Source organism: Phyllostomus hastatus, unplaced genomic scaffold, assembly GCF_019186645.2.
Source record: "Phyllostomus hastatus isolate PE091 unplaced genomic scaffold, TTU_PhHast_1.1 phas_scaffold_501, whole genome shotgun sequence".
Lineage (NCBI taxonomy): Eukaryota > Metazoa > Chordata > Mammalia > Chiroptera > Phyllostomidae > Phyllostomus > Phyllostomus hastatus.
Genome location: NW_025334033.1, coordinates 48,037,857 through 48,054,679, shown reverse-complemented (window position 1 = coordinate 48,054,679; position 16,823 = coordinate 48,037,857). Strand labels below are relative to the sequence as shown.

Here is a 16,823-nt window from a genome sequence, read left to right as displayed (position 1 = left end):
AAATTTTTCTCTATATCTTTCTAGTGGTTCTTTTTGTTTCTCTCTGTGTATGTCTACACCATTTTGTAAAATTCCTTTTACCTCCAAAATAAATTTTTATTAAGAAGTACTTTTCCTTATGGTCTTTTTAAAAGCACAAAAGACCTCTATCTCCATTATCTTCTTCTGTTCTTCTGGGGGTAGAAGAGTTTGTCTTAAACAAAACCTAGAGAATTGATTCAAAGACTCATCCATATCTTTCAGTTCACCAAACCTATGAGCAAGAAAAATTTAAACATTGTTTTAGGGCATCTACTCCGAGGTCCTTTCTCAAGACCTACTCTGGACACGTTTCAGGACAGCACTCAAACCTCTCTTCTTCAAGACCTCACATGTGTGGATATACAGTGCAGCCATACTCATGTGCAAACTGCAGAATGTCAGGCCTACAAGGACGCAGCAGACCTTCCAATCCACTCACTCACTCACTCGCTCTGTGGATGAGCACACTGCACTGTAACCTTAGTACTTCCCCAAGATCATGCTGCTGCTGACAGAGGAGCCAAAGACGCCAGCCCTGCTATCTCTATCTTTTCAAATCACCCCACTGTCTCCACAGTTTGTCCAAGAATTAACCCAAACTATTGATAACATTAAACAAAAAAATACTCGGTGAAGCACTAAATCTTGCTAAATAAATTGTATCTATTCTTACCACTAAAGGGGAAAGGGTAGGGCAGTTTGGCAGAGATTGGGCTAGATCCTGCAGCACTGAGTTGTTTTGAAATGCCAGAAAAGCCTTCTCATTGGAAACCTTCATGGTTATGATGGGACTAAAGCGCGGAAGAAATAGTAGGGACCACCTATCTCATTCTTTCTTAATGTTTGAGAAACGGAGGGTCACAAGAGGATGGAGAAAATGGTCAGCCCTCGCTCACGAACCGCAGCATTGTCTTGAACAGCAGTATCATCTTGTATGTATGTTCTACTTTGGTTCTTCTCCTTCACCTCCTTCTTCTTTTTTGTCTACTTTGGTTCTTAACCTGATTTCTATATAGGTCACCATGACCGGAGGTGCAGTTTACCCAGGTGAAAGAAACCCACGACTGTAAAATAGTTGTCTCTTCAGAGAGATCAAGGCGATTTCGCCATCGTTTTTCCGGCCTCAGTTTGAAGTCCCTGTAAGGTGGTGTCTCGTCTTTCTGAATTCTAAAAATCATTGTATTGGAATCTCTTCTTACAGGCACCCAGGAAAGGGAGGGCTGTGTGCCCTCTTCATAAAGGCGAGAACTGTGGTTTTAAGAGCTTCTAAAGAACATTCCAATGGGCCTTAAACTAGGAAATGAAAGGTTAAGGAGATGGGGTGGAAGGATGTAACTCAGTCCGGTGGGAGCTGAAGCTGATTCACCTGGGTGGACTAGGGCAAAGACAGATCCAAGAGGGAAGAATCCAACTGCAAGAGAGGGAGGTGGAAAACAAGCTCTCCCATGGGGTGCAGCTCAGCTCCCTTCTCTTTTGCTCACGTTCAAAAACTCAATGTAGGATGAAAAACACCGGTGCCGCCTAACAGCCCGTATCTGTCCACCGCAAACAAAGGGAAGAAGATTCTTCAGCCTTTTTGGAATGAATGAAGTCTTGGCTTTACCTTTTAGGATCCACCCATCCCTCCCATGCACCCAATGAGGCTGCAGCCTCTTCCAGCGAGGTGTTGAACTCTCCCAGGAAATGGACAGGTACATCGGGCCAATGGTTGGAGCTGCAGCTGTCCAATGGGAGAGAGAACTGCATGCCCTGGGATTTGAGAATGAGGGGGCCCGCAAAAGAGGGCGGAACGAGGGGGGCGGCCTACGTAGGCGCAGGGGGTGGAGAAGGGTGGGCCGGGTGGCTAGAGTGCGTGCTCCAACCACCGCGGGAGGGGCGGGGGGGGGAACCTTCGGACTGGTCGGCGGGCGGCCAACGGGAAGGCGGGTTGGAGCAGGGGCGGGTCCGGGTTCTGGGAAGCTCCGCCCTTGGGTTCCGCAGGGCTGAGGCGGAGCCAGGCCCGCGTCAGGTGGTCCTGGGCGGGTGGCCGGCTCTGGGGGCGGGGCGCGGCGCGGAGAGGGGAGCGGCCGCTGGCAGGCGGCGGGCACCAGCTGCGGGAGCAGGTAGTCTACGCGGAGGTGGGCAGGTGGCCCCCAGCGGGTGAGCGCGCAGGCCGGGGCTCCGACCCGCTGCTCCCCGATGCTGCGGTGAGCACACGCGCTGGTTGCACTTGCCGCGCTAGCCCCAGGCAGCCCACTCTCTCCGAGCAGCCATCCCGGGCCCTACCTGCGGCCGCCGTCGGGGGAGGGGGTCCCCCCAGCTCTGCGGAGCCGCATGAACAATAGGCGGCGGCGGCTCCTGCGGGCGGCGGCAGCCCCGCACCCTATGGATCGGCCGCTCCATGGAGCCCTCCAGAGCGCTTCTCGGCTGCCTGGCAAGCGCCGCCGCTGCCGCCCCGCCGGGGGAGGATGGAGCGGGGGCCGGGGCCGAGGAGGAGGAGGAAGAGGAGGAGGAAGCTACGGTGGCCCCCCGGGAGCTGGGCTCCGACGCGCCGCTGCCCTACTGGACCGCCGTGTTCGAGTACGAGGCGGCGGGCGAGGACGAACTGACCCTGCGGTTGGGCGACGTGGTGGAGGTGCTGTCCAAGGACTCGCAGGTGTCCGGCGACGAAGGCTGGTGGACGGGGCAGCTGAACCAGCGGGTGGGCATCTTCCCCAGCAACTATGTGACCCCGCGCAGCGCCTTCTCCAGCCGCTGCCAGCCCGGCGGCGAGGACCCCAGTTGCTACCCGCCCATTCAGTGTAAGGCGAAGGCGGGGCCCGGGACCCCGGCGGGGAGGAGGGAATGATTGAGGCCTGGGGGTGGGCGCAAAGAGATGGGAGCCTTCCTCAAGGGTTAGGTTGAGAGTGGAGAATGGTTCACCTGGGGGGTAGGTATGTGAGCGCGTGCGCTGGGGCCACAGGGGCTTTGGTGGGTGCTATGGGTAACAGAGGCGCCGCAGGCCTCGCCTGCAACCTCAAGCCCTTGGGCTTCTTAACCTTGATATGACCACCTCGGCAGCAACTGCTGATTCCACTTCCTGAAGCTCCAGCATGAGAATCTCCCCATTTCGCATCCCCCCGCCCACCCCCCCTCCCCACCCCGGCCCCGAAAAAAATCTGGAAGGATTTCAGGCTAGCTGGTAGTTTCTGTTGTAACCTTAGTCCCCAAGTCTGGGACCTCCCGGCCTCTTCTGTCGGCTGTCCCCGCCTCTTAAAGGCATTTGCTTTGAAGGAGATGGGGGTTGTCTCCCGCTGGGCTGGGTTGGCTCACAAGTCCCGGAAGCCTGTGTGAACTCAGGGCCGAAGTGTCTTTGAAATGTCGTGTGGATTTCTTGGATCCTAATCTTGTAACTCAGAAGTTGTACCTTCAGGAGTCTCACTGAATAATGTGCTAAAAAGGGTGTGTGTTGTGTGGAGGGGCAGGTGATGGGAGGAGAAATGATTAGAGAGGGAAAACTGTGTCATTCTCCCACGAGAGATCTGGAGGTCAGGATACAGTGGCTAAATCCTAGTCCCTTGGCACCCAGCATGTTAAGACAACACATTTCCCTTTTTCTTCTCACCCTAGATCCTTGCCTATATTTGGTATTTGCTAAATCCCGGGGGACCCATGCCCAGAGGTCCCTTCCAGGGCCTTTCTTGCAGTGTCCTGGTTTTCACGGATTTCCCAGGAGTCCCCCGTTCCACACCCTGTAATGAAATTTCCTTTGTTTTTTTTCAAAGGAGTTAAGTTGCTATTAAAGTCCCTTAACCAGTGATGCTAAGTGGTTTTAGCAGAAGGATGTAGACATCTCGTGGTACAGTTTGTACTATTTTGTATTTGAGGGTTTCTGTAATTTCTGTTAAAAAAGTATTGTTAATACATATTTATCTTTATTCCATATTCTGTACATTTTACATCTCAGTTGATTAAGAAACCATCACCAATGTCCAGCTTCAAACATTTAGTTTTAAAATTTCATTTCTGACAGTTAACCTTCTGGCCTTGTAACTTATTTTCACCTGAACAATCGTGTTATTATCTTACAGTATTTATTAAGTACTATCACTTAATATCAAATTCCTAATCGCTTACCCTGTTTTTCTACTCTTTTTTTATCAGCATTTTGACTGTCAAATTGATGTTCAAATTTTTAATTCTTTTCTTTTCTCTCTCCCTCTCATCCAGTTAAAAACTTTGTTTCTACATTTGGTAGTGCGTGGAGGCAACAGATCACTTTAAGTTGTTTCTGGGCGTTATATCCTTTCGGCACTAGTACCGGGAAGATGAAGACCAAGGGTCCCAGCATAATGTCTGAAATAGTGTTGAAGATGAACTTGGTCACCCATTGGAAGAAATGCTGGAAGGATGGCCTGGTGTGTTAGAAAACAGTGTAGTTTTAAACACAAGTCTGATTTTCAGGCGCTTTGTGAGCAAAGTTTGTGATTTCTTTTTGTTTTTCAGGAACAGCTAATGTCAGAGCAGAAGGCTGTGTGAGGCTCATGAGCAGGCATCAGTTCCCTTCCTGTCTGGGGCTCCCTGCTGTCAGAGCAGTCAGGAGTGAATACCATGTAGGCTGCAAGAACCCAGCCACAGAAAGCCAGACACGTCCAGTGTGCTACATTAGACGCTCCTCCTCCTTTAGGTGCCCAGGACTTAATCTTTGTGCCCAGGAACAAAAGTTACCTTTTGTAGATTCCTATACCTAGAACAGAGATGGTGAGAAAGTAGGAAGTACCTTGTGCTTATTGAAAGAACTGACTTGATGAACATACGGCTTTTGAAGGTTCTGAGAAGTTATTTAGCGTCACCAGGAGCTCTGATCTTGACTGGAATGAATTCTTGATAATTCAGAAAATGTAGTTCCAGTCAAAAACCAATCAGAGGGCCTAGTGAAAAGTGGAGACTGTTAATTACCCAGGGATAAAGAAATGAAAAGGTACGGAGGTGGTTATAAGTTACACATGAGGGAGGTTGGTGGTGTGAATATATACTTTCAGTGCAGCGCTTTGATAAAGATGAACGCTGGAAGTTGCTGACTGGTGTGTTTCTGATCTGTGTGCTGTGTCCGCCAGTTCGGTTAGTGTCACCGAGAAATTAAAGGTGATCGACAACCTTTCTCCAAAGATTTGGAATGAAAATGAGCCACTGGTAGCTTTTCCCCAGTTACCCTTTTGAACTTCCCCTCTGGGGCGTGAATAGTGATCTTAGATTGTGAACAGAAAACATTGAGTAATAATGTTCTGTTTTAGTTTTAAATACTGCTTTCAAAGTGAAAATTTTGTTTCACACTTTATTCAAAACGGAAGAGGAGGAAATGATTAAATCTTATGACAAAGAACAATAGTGATATTATAAATCAGCTGACATTAATATTATGCTTTTATCCCCTCCAAAGTAGGTATTAGAGTATAGCTCTCCATGAAGCTGGCAAATAAAAATAGCCCACGAGGTGCCCTGGCTCATGGGGTTCAGTTGTTAGGCGTCATCCTGCAAACCAAAAGGCTGCTGGTTCGATTCCCTGTCAGGACACATGTCTGGGTTGTGGGCCAGGACCCTGACTGGGGGTGAGCAAGAGGCAACTGATGGGTGTTTCTCTCACATATTGATGTTTCTCTCCTCCTTCCCTTCCTCTCTCTCTAGAAATAAATAAAATCATTTTTAAAAATAGCCTAGGAGCTCCCTCATCTTCCTTATTTTAGAAAAAGATAAAAAATATAATTCCAAATTTATCATCTTGGGAGATACATGCATAGTTTTAAAAGTTTCTCCTGTAGGAGAGTTGTATCTATTTTCAAGCAGAGCATGTGTTAAGGTTAACACAAATTTACTTTTTTTCTTGCACCCACTAGAAATATAAGGGTGCGTTTTCAGATGTACTTAAGATTTTTAAATGAATAAGATATGTACCACTTGCTAAAACCCACCAGAATATGCCTATACATTTCCAAGGATACTATTGAGAGGGAATAACATCCTGACTCCGAAAATGAAAGAAATAAGATTTTGTTCCGGATATTCCTGGAAATGTCCTTCCATAGAAACTGAGAAATCTGATGAATGCAACTTGACCTGATTCTTACTGAAAACCAGGTCTTGACTGGAGCAGGGAAGGGAAGGAGGGCCCCACATCCTGTCAGGTGCAGCTGAAGGTCTAGTTTGCACTCCAAGGGACTTCTTAGCAGGGAAGGGAAAAGAAAGAGCCGACCTTCCTTGCCCACATCCCCCTCTGTTCTGTGTTCTATCTGCTTGTAAGCTGTGTTGCACACTTTTCTTGAAGTCTGGTCATAATATTTTCTTAACTAAATAGCAAAAACCTGAGCATTTATGTTCTACCCAGAGCAAGACTATTGCTTCGCCTTCCCCACAGACGTTTTCCATCTTCTGCAAAATGCCGCCAGAGGAGCTGTCCTTTCAGCACCCTAGTTCAGAATCCCATCTTTGAAATCCTTATACATATAAATAAATATTTAATACCTCCTGTGTGTTCACAACTATGCTTGAGACCAAAGGGAAGAAGGCAGGGCATGAGAGAAAATACAACAGTTCATTCCCTTAAGAAGAATTCAGATACTTAGTTAAAGAAATAAGATGTATAAAAATTTTTAGAAAAAATGAATATTCCTTCCCTCCATGACCTAAGAGACTCCTAATGTAATGTATATTTCTTCAAGAGGGTTTCTAATCTCTCTTTAGTATAGGCATAGTTTTTTCTCATTCATATAGTTGCAATAAGGCAAATATCAGTAGTGTCGGATTTCATTTTAGGACCTAGAAACACTCAAGCTCTTTTAGCAGAAAGTGCTGGAGCTCAGGAAATTAGGAGTTTACAGAATTATTGGAAGGGTAGGAAGAAGGGAGGATCAGGTGGGTAAAACTCCCAGAACCTTGCAGACCTGGCTCACCGGGCAAGCTTCTACTTCTCTCATTGGGAAGGTACAGATCAGGAGTTGCCATTAAAGCTGTTGACTTCAAGAACACTCGGCTGTTGTTGCCGTCCAAGATGAGGCAACCGCTTGGCCTTGCAGCGTGCCTCTCCACATCGACAGAGCTAATGACTGGGCACGGGCGTGCTGCTGCGGAAAAACCCCACTTCCCCACAGCCATGCTTGCCAGGAGAAGCAGCAAGAAGATGGTCTCCATCTCAGTTCTGCCTTATAATCTTCTGCATCTAATTGGCAGAACCTAATCTGCATCCAGAAAGAACTCCAGCTGTCAGGGAGTCTGGGAAATGTAGTTTTCCGCTTTCTGGCATTTGTAGTCCTGAAAGGCATGCCAGAAGCATTTTCAAAAGGCTGCTGATTGCTAGTCTGCAGGACCTGCCATACCCGTATATCCTTAGGAAAAGTGCTGGATGGGGTGATATGCTTGAACACTTAGAACTTTTGGAGTCAGGATGGGCTATACTTTTTATATACCGGAAGACAGTCCAACTAACTTTTCCTAAGAGTTTTCTTCGTACAGACTGCCAGTCGCATTACAAAATACAAATGAATGTCAACCCTCGATAGGACAGAAGCACTGTAATTAAGCAAGAACGTAGTTTGGGGCACCACCAGCTGCCAAGTGGAGAATGGAATCATCATGCGGCTGGCTGTGGAAAGAAGCAGTGAGCAGTTCCTCTTTTGGTCTCGCCTAAAGTTCAGAAACATGTTTTTGTTTTCTCAGTTTTTTAGAAAGGTTTTTTTTTTTTTTTTTTGCTTTGTTTTGTATGTATGTGTGTGTGTTGCCAAAGTACATACTATTCTCTGTACTTGTTTTAGGAGGTCCAGTTTAATTTTTTCTTTCAGATCTAAGTTTGGTTTATTTCCTACTGAGGCATATAACCCTGCCTCCCCAACATCCATTTTACTTTACCTGCTGAATATTCAGCATGATGAGTATGGGGGTGAATAAGGCAGACAGAATCCACCCTTGTGGATCTCGCAATCTAGCGGCACAGCGGGCATTGAACAAGTAATTGTAACTGTGTTGAGTGTTGCCAAATAGAGACTGCTATAGAAGTGTTTGATGGGGCCTGATCTCATGTAGTTGGGGGTTAGGAAAAGGTCCTCTAGGGAAATGGACATTGAAGCTGAGACCTGAGAGATGCGCATGAGTCAGTCGGGTAAAGAGAGTGAGACTAAGAAGACAGAAAACAGGGTTTTCATGAGAAAAACATACAATCACACTTTGCTCACATGGCAGCACCATATGTAGCCCAAGGTTTATGTGCTAGTTACTGCGGATAACGCCACAGAGAGTAAGTTTATCTCACTTCCTGCCCACAGGAGTTTACCTTGTAGTGGGAAGACAGAAAAGCCACAGGAACAGACCACTTGCCATGTTTACTTGTCTGGGTAAATTGGTGATTAGACGGTGTTTTCAGAATGTTTTTGATTTGCTTTTTTTTTTTCTTCTTCTCTTTCTCAGTGTTAGAGATTGATTTTGCGGAGCTAACCCTGGAAGAGATTATTGGCATCGGGGGCTTTGGGAAAGTCTATCGTGCTTTCTGGGTAGGGGACGAGGTCGCCGTGAAAGCAGCTCGCCACGACCCCGACGAGGACATCAGCCAGACCATAGAGAACGTTCGCCAGGAGGCCAAGCTCTTCGCCATGCTGAAGCACCCCAACATCATTGCTCTTAGGGGGGTGTGTCTGAAGGAACCCAACCTCTGCTTGGTCATGGAGTTTGCTCGTGGAGGACCTTTGAATAGAGTGTTATCTGGGAAGAGGATCCCCCCAGACATCCTGGTGAACTGGGCTGTGCAGATTGCCAGAGGCATGAACTACTTACATGATGAGGCGATTGTCCCCATCATCCACCGCGACCTTAAGTCCAGCAACAGTGAGTATGGAGGGAGGGGGCTGGGGGGCTTCAGGGCACATTCCGACTCAGGCTGTGGTTTCAGCTGGAGTGGATTCCTAAAGGAATCTTAGTGGACAGTGAAACTCCTTGCTTAAAACCAATCCATCCTTGAGCTGAGATGTGGGGCTGGAGTGAGTGCCGGGAAAATTGGTTTAGGGAGAGAAGAACCAGACGCCTGAGGGGTTGGGGTAATTCTGAGCTCACATTAGCAGGCAGGTTCGGCAGTGTGTACTTCTGATGTGGTGTGCAAAAACACCGCACGACAGCATAGCTTTATTTTTCCCCTTCAGGGAGGTGTGTCTGTAATCACAAAAGGGGTTTTCCTCTTTCATGGAACATCAGGTGAAGCACACCTGTGCCACCTGTTTGCGTTTCTGTCCAAACACCCAACCCGAGGTGCCCACCAGAGAAGGGGCACTAGGGAAGAGGAGGCGTGTAGTTTAAGCTGCAAGGCCGAGTCAGGTGGCAGTGTCTGACTTGGAGAGCATGACCTGGCTGGTAGTATTACAGACTTCCTGATAGCCTAGGGGTAGTATTAATTAATTGTCATAATTACCCAGAGTTTAATAGCAGGGCACGGAGAAGGAACTGTTTATTAAACATCCATAATCCATCAAATGGGTTGTAAAGCGAGTGTTAGACATAATTAAGTGGTGAGTTGGTAGACACTTCCGTCTCTTTCCTTGGCTGAATCAGCAGGAACTGGAAATAGGCTTCTTTCGTGCAGCCATTTGTGTTTTCTCCTCATTATGCTGTGTGGTAAATGGTATATACTGAGAGCACCCTGTGCGGGGGTGTTAGGGGGGTGTTAGGACTGTGGGGGTTGCGTGGGCCCGGGAACTTCACTGTCTGTACCCCTTCAGCTTTGAACCCAGAAATCCTTCAGGCTTCGTTTTATTCTGGGCTATTCCAGGCTAAAGTCTTACTTTTCTGCTGATGCTAATGTGAATCTGTTTAAGGAAATGAGTTTAAAATTATGTAAGTAGTAAGTGTTTTTGTTGTACGAAAATTAGAAAGTGTAGATGAACAGAAAGGAAAGAAAAATAACCTGGAAGGTTTTCCCTCAGAGAGTACAATTTACATTTGGCATTTTTAGAGCATATATGGTTTTTAGGTATATAGATATACTTTCCAATTTAGTTTAAGTGGCTTTTGTTACCCTTGCCTCTTCCACCTGCACCCTCTTCCCCTTTAATTCATTCTTGAGAGAATACGGAACGTTAGGTGTGTATTTTAGATGTAATGCATGTGAAGGATTTAAGTTCCATAAAATAAAACCTGGTTTCTCTTTTCCTTCCATCGTTATTCTCTTTACCCTAGGATTACTCTCACATGGTTAAATGTATTAGGTAGATTAAAACTTTGGTGACCCCTTTTCAAAGTAATTTCTACCTAGAGATTGCTTTGGATGATGGGGTAATAATAAGATGTATTGTTACAAAAATGATATGGAAGCTGAATTGTCTTTATTTTCTTTTGTCTTACATCCTTATCATGCTGGGAGAACTGAGTCAAGTGCTTTAACCTTGTATATCGAGCCCCTAGAGACTTGGGCTAGGATGATGGAATTGTCATGGAGGAAACTTAATAATTTCCTCCATGAAGTTTTAAATTTAGGTGTAATTTCAAGCTATGAATACAAGGTTTTCCCTTTTATGAGATTTGTGTTTGAAAGCCTAAGCTCCTCTGAAGGAAACGCTAACTTGTCAAGGTTCTGCTGTCAGCAGGAGATGGCAAGAAATCTGAACGTCATTTTGTCACCCAGGAAACAAAGCCCTGATCCTTTCCGCATCCTTAAGTGAGTTTCAGGATTGCCAAGGGGGAAGCTTCAGGTGTGCCTTGTGGCGGGTGTTGGACTTACACATAGAGCGGTATTTTAAAGGACCTCATCAAGATCATTGATGTCCAGCAGCGTGTTGGAGCCACTGGGCAGCATGGTCAGTGTTGCTGGTGATGCCAGCTGTGAGTCTCACCCCGGGGGGGTGGGGGCCTCCTTGGCAGTTGTCTGTGGGTGGCTGTTCGCCTGGGATTGTATACAGCACGGCCAGTGTGAGCCTGGATGGCGCTGTTATGCTTATTTCATGGCTGCATGTACATGGCTTAGAAGTCATTTCAAAGATGTTATGGCTCTTTGTTGCCTCCAGTTGGAGAGTCATAACTTCGTTGTGCTTTGCAGACCTGGGGATACGGTCCTGTCTCCCTCAGTTTTGTTAGGGGGCTCCAGGGAGTTGGATTTTGGTCAGTATCATGTGAGGGCAGAATTCTGTGAATTACATGTATTAGCCGATTTTGAACCCCAAGAAAAGAGTATGTATATATGGGGGATGACTTTGTTGGAAAAAAAGTAGTCAGTGATAAACATCTAGCAGTTACAAAAGGTTCAATAAAAAAGCAATATTTTAAAAGATTTTATTTATTTATTTTTAGAGAGGGAAAGGAGGGAGAAAGAGAGAGACATCAATGTGCAGTTGCTGGGGGCCATGGCTTGCAACCCAGGCATGTGCCCTGACTGGGAATTGAACCTGTGATGCTTTGGTTCGCAGCCTGCACTCAATCCACTGAGCTACACCAGCCAGGGCAGTAAAAAAGCAATTTATTAAAATATTTTATCATCCTGGTCACCTACTTTAAAAAAGTTATATGTTGTTTAGTGGCAGTGAAATCTGTATAGCATATGGCATCCTATGTTGATATATAATCTGCAGTGTTTAGGTTTGACTGTACATAACCTAAAAAAAACCCCAAAATAACACTAGTGAAAACAAGGTACATGTTCATTTGTCTTTGAAAAGAAGTCTGGAGGTTTCGGGGCATCTCCACAGTGTTGTCAGGGACCCAGGTCCCTATTTTGCACTTTGTCATCCCAATCCATTGCTCGTATCCTTGGGGGTCACCTTACAGTCCAAGATGCTATTCTTTGGTCTAAGTCACGGGCCTGGAGGAAGAGGCGAGCAGACCTCAGAGGTGCTCCTGTAGCCGAGTTCTCTCCCACTAACTTCCCAGAAGTTCAGCACAGCACAGCTGCCTACATCGATTGGTCCGAATGTAATTGATCACATAGCTGTAGCTAGTGCAGAAGAGGCCTGGGAGATGGGGATTTTGTTCTGGGGGCAGTGGGTGCAGCTGATAATCAGGTCTGTTACCAAGAAAGGGGGAGAGAGTGGCTGGTGGGGAAGCAGCGTACCATGGAACCTCAGTGCAGGGCACGCATTGGGAAGAACCGTTGTGTTGGATACTTCGCCTCAGACAGCCAAACAAGGTGAGCCAGGCCCCGGGATGTGTGGCTCAGACCGGTGATCTAGCTAATGGTTTATACCGCTTTACCACGTTGCATCATTAACTTAAACATCACTTCTTGAAATGACCTGTTAAAGCGCTGGCTATAAAAATGGATTTATGTGTCCTTGCTCCATCAGACTGGGGAAAACCAGCTGCTTGGTTGTTAGCAACAGTATTAGTGAAAGATAGTCTCTTAGAGGAAAGACTTCCTTTATGGGGGTAGGTGGATGGATTTCAGGGTTTTGACTTACAGACATTTGGCAGAAGAGCAGTTGAAGAGTGGCCATTAAAAGTTACATTAGTGTAAAAACGAGATCATATGAAAAAGCTTTGGAAAATGGAAAGGCCTGCCCAAAGTGAAAGTAGTGTTATACTTTTATTTTATCATTAAATAACTTTTTTCCTCCTCTTAGGAAACAAAAAAACATAGAGGTGAAAGAGTGTGTTTTTTTCAGTTTTTGCATTTGTGCATATTTGTTTTCACTCCCAAATCATGCACCAGAAAGCTTGTTTAAAAGATTTTATTTATTTATTTTTAGAGTGAGGGGAAGGGAGGGAGAAAGAGAGGGAGAGAAACATGGATCTGTTGCCTCTAGTATGCGCCCGACTGTGGACCAAACCCACAACTTAGGCATGTCCTCCATTCAACTGGGAATCGAACGGAGACCTTCCGGCTTGCCGGACAACACCCAACCAACAGCCACGCCACTCAGGGCCTGCATAGGAAGTCTTAGTAAACATTGCTCATAGCATGCTTTCCCCTCTCCCACTTGTCAGTGTATTGTCGCCACTTTCTTATATAAGTAAATAATCTTTCACATTTACAGGTTGCCCAGTATTCCACTATTTAGATACAGTATTTTGTATCAACAAAGTTAAATCCCTATATAATAATAATAATATTAACAACAACAGCTAATGCATATTGAGTGCCCTCTCTGGGTCAGGCACTGTCTGAGCATTTTATGTGGATTCTCGTTTAATTCTCACAGCAAACGTACAGAGTAAAGACTGTGAGTGTCTTTACAGATGAGGAAAGTGAGGCTGAGAAGAGGTCAGCCATTTCTCTAGGCTGTCACTGCCAGTCCTACCACCAGACTTTGAGCCCAAGTCTGACTCCTCCGCTCGTGTTCCTAATCACCACGCCGTTGTGGGCACACTGCTCTTGGGCAGCTGGGGTGTTCCACTGCGTTATCCCATGCGGCCCTTCAGTACTTCAGTTTTACATACTTAGAGGTGATATTACTCTGCTCATAGAGCCAAACACCCACATTTCATTACTGTATGATTGCTGTGTCCTTAATTTCATGGTTGAAAGAACAGAGGTGAGCCGTGAACTGTATTTGGTTTGGGACCAGCCACACCTGCCTTCCTGTTTTTGGACGTCAGCTTAGTCTTGTCATGAGGTTTTTGTTGCCTTATTTCCCTCTTTTCCTCAAAGGTACTTTCACCTTAAGCCAGGCTGGTTCCCCTTTTCCCTGGAAAGTGTATCTCCTATACTTTCCAGCCACTAGGCTCTTATCACTCTGACCCCTGCTGTGGGAATAGCCATGCTTTCAGGATGCCTTCACCTCATCTCTCTGCCTTTTTAAGCCCTACCCATTTTTTTGTGCTCAGCTCAAAACTGGCTGCTGCTTCTTCCTGACAGCCCAACACTATCGTCAATGCTAAGTAGTTGTTTGGTGCTAAACACATATTACCTGACAGCTGTAGAAGAACATTAAGGTGACAGGGGACTGGAGCTGCTAGTCCAGTGGTTGGAAGCTCAGATGCCTTCCAGTCAAGATCAGTAAATTTGTGAAGCAGCTGGTGTGAAGATGTAGGGCTTGGTGGGAGTGATGGTGAAGTGAGTGTCTGCTCCACCCAACACAGGCCGTTGCAAAACAAAGCAAAACACTGTGCCGGCCTGCAGCTAGCTGGCTGCCAAACTGCATCCCTGGCCTCCTGTTTTTGGTGGATCTGACCTCAGGAGCACCCCCTATGTCTCTAAATAGATTTTGTGTCTTTAGGTCCCAGGCACTTGAATGAATGGGTGAATGAATGAAGTATCACTTCAACTGGCCTATTTGCAGGATCTCAAAATGTAAAAATTCCCCTTCTCTTGTTGGAGAAGGTTCCTCATGCCTCACTTGCATGGAATTTGCTTTTTATCCTCGTTATAATCTCAAGGTCCTTGATCCTCACTGACATCTGAGTTCATCAGCCTGTTCTGGGTGTCATGTGTGGCATTTTTATAGCATATTCGTTACCAACCTCCAATGCTTTGCCCTCTTCTTTCTGTGTGCGCCTCCCAGGTGCTAGCCCTGAGTAACTCTCACTGGCCGATGTCTCTGCTGCAGCCAGTTGCAGCCTGCCAGGCACTGCTGGAACAGGCCACTGTTCTGCACTGCCTGGATCCGCTGCCAGCCTGTCTTGTCCAACCTCAGCATTCCTTTTGTTTCCAACTTGTGACTTCCCTGTCATGTTCCTCACAGTGCCCGGTCCAGTTTTGTTGAGTCGTTTGATTGGCAGGTCCTCTTGCAACTGGAGGCCTACAAGGCATCCCCTGCCTCGTAGTTCTTTGCTCACAAGTGCTTTGTGCCCATCTCAGACCTTCTCTCGGTGCCCACAAGGCAAGGAAGAGGAAGACCTGCTTTCTCGCTGTGTGAGGAGGTTCCAGCTTGCCCTTGGCCTCTGGTCGGCTGTAATGTTCTATCCCTAGTGTGCATCTGGTTTGGAAACTGGCTTTAGCCCCCGCCTGAGGCCTGTGTAGGATTTCTTCACTCTGCGAGCTTGCTGGCTGCAAGGCTCGTGGAACCCATGACCCACTCACTGGATTCCACTTTCTATGTCCTTGTTTTTGCACACATTGCTTCTGAGGTAGAGTACATTTCTGACTCAGGGATGAAGCCACTGAGGCACAGGCATCCTGGCCAGCAGCAATGTGGCACAGACTTGCCTAGAAAACGGTGAGGAGTAGCCATAATAGTAGCCTTCCTATAGAAACCATAGCCCTGGCTGGTGTGTCTCAGTGGGTTGAGCATGGGCCTGTGAACCAAAAGGTCACCAGTTCGATTCCCAGTCAGGGCACATGCCTGGGTTGCGGGCCAGGTCCCCAGTTGGGGGCATGTGAAAGGCAGCTGATTGATGTATCTTTCGCACATCAATTTTTCTCTCCCTCTCTTCCTCCCTCCCTTCTTCCTTCTAAAAATAAATAAATAAAATCTTAAAAACAAAATAAAACCATAGAATATTCCCAGTGTGGATGGTGGGGGTGGGGGGCAGTCAGGTATCAGCTAGAGAACCCAATTCTTTGTCTTTTTGAGAGATTCATAAAATGACTTTCTATGCCCCATGAACACATCCCCAAATGAGATACTTCCAACAGTTCCTGGCTCTGGTATTTCTGAATTTTCTCTCTGTTATTCTTTCCATTTCTGGCCTTGAGGTTCTTTGCTACAAGTTCCCTCTTACAGAGAGTTTGAGGATGACAGATGTGTTTTTGAGGACTTTTCCTGATGAAAGCATACAAATGCTCAACGAATTGGATTTCTCGTTCAGTTGCAGGAGACTATACTTAACCGTCAGCTAGCAGCCACCAGCCCTGTCCCAGAGGATTGTGTTCAACTGACGGGTAGCATTTTCCGTGAATACAGAGACATGTTCTGCAAGTGAAAAGAAATGTGTAAGTGAATAAAGCTAAAATGAAGCAAGCAGCCAGCCAAGTGACATAATTCAACAGAAGGGGCCAAGAGGTCTGGCCTGCAGGTCACAGTGTGTCTTCAGTTCTTTACCTTTGTCCGGGAACCTTGCTTTTCCCTTTTCCCTTGGGTGTGACGATCTTCTGCACAATGGTGGTCCTCGTCTGTGTGTCCGTTTGAGCGCGTGGGTTTGGAATATAACAGTGAGCTACACCAGACACAGTCGTGAGGCTGGTGCGTGCAGTGGAGGGAAGATGTTGGTGCCATGAGAATGACTAATAGAGGGGCCTGCTGGGGGCTTTGCTGAGAGGGGACCTGAACCGGACAGAAGGAGTTAATGAGACAGAGTGTTGACGGTAGGTGGGGCGAGGAGCTTGGTCCCCGGGGACTCCATTCCCTGTGGAGTCTCCTGCCTCAATCCTTTCCTGTGGTTGGAGGGGCTTCATTAGGGAAATTGATCTCTTTGCGGGATGTTTTTCTTTATTTTCCCCAAGTTTGCTTGGGAGTGCCACCCGCTTTCCCTTCCTCTTTGCTAACTCTGTATGTAGCTCACTCAGTGGGGCAGGGGTGGCATGGGGCCCTGGGCTACGTTTAGGCACTTGTAAAGCCTGTGTCAGAGTTGGAGCAGAACACTGTGTTGTGTGGAGAATCTTAGTAGATATTCCTGGACTATGACTGAGCCATTAGCTTGGGGGAAATAGGCTCAGTGAAGGCTCAGGTCGGCTCAGAGTGAGCAGTGTGGGCTCTGATTTCTAAATATGGGGTGGGGCAAATGTAGGTTTATAATTGTTCATATGGAAAATAATATAGTAGTTAACAAACAATAATAATACAAGAATAAACTCTGTTTCATGTACTTACAACGGTAAGCCTAATTTTGCCCCACCCTCTATTTCTTTAGTCTCATCTCCTTGACCTCTGATTCTACTGATTCGAGCCATTGTTGCCTTGAGAATCAAATAAACTATTATGTCTTCCCTTCCTTGGCTCTCTTTC

The 16,823-nt window shown here is 46.6% G+C and overlaps 1 protein-coding gene across 2 annotated transcripts in view; it reads left to right on the top strand.

Moving 5' to 3' along the window:
* Window positions 1-2,047: 2,047 nt before the first annotated feature.
* The window catches only part of MAP3K9 (mitogen-activated protein kinase kinase kinase 9), a 77,607-nt gene continuing 62,831 nt past the window's right edge, over window positions 2,048-16,823 (top strand). For both annotated transcript variants that reach the window (XM_045822558.1, XM_045822557.1), the window contains exons 1-2: window positions 2,048-2,801; window positions 8,434-8,847. In XM_045822558.1, coding sequence (XP_045678514.1) covers window positions 2,402-2,801; window positions 8,434-8,847 — 814 coding nt within the window. In that variant the 5' untranslated portion in view covers window positions 2,048-2,401. The remainder of the gene's footprint in view (window positions 2,802-8,433; window positions 8,848-16,823) is intronic.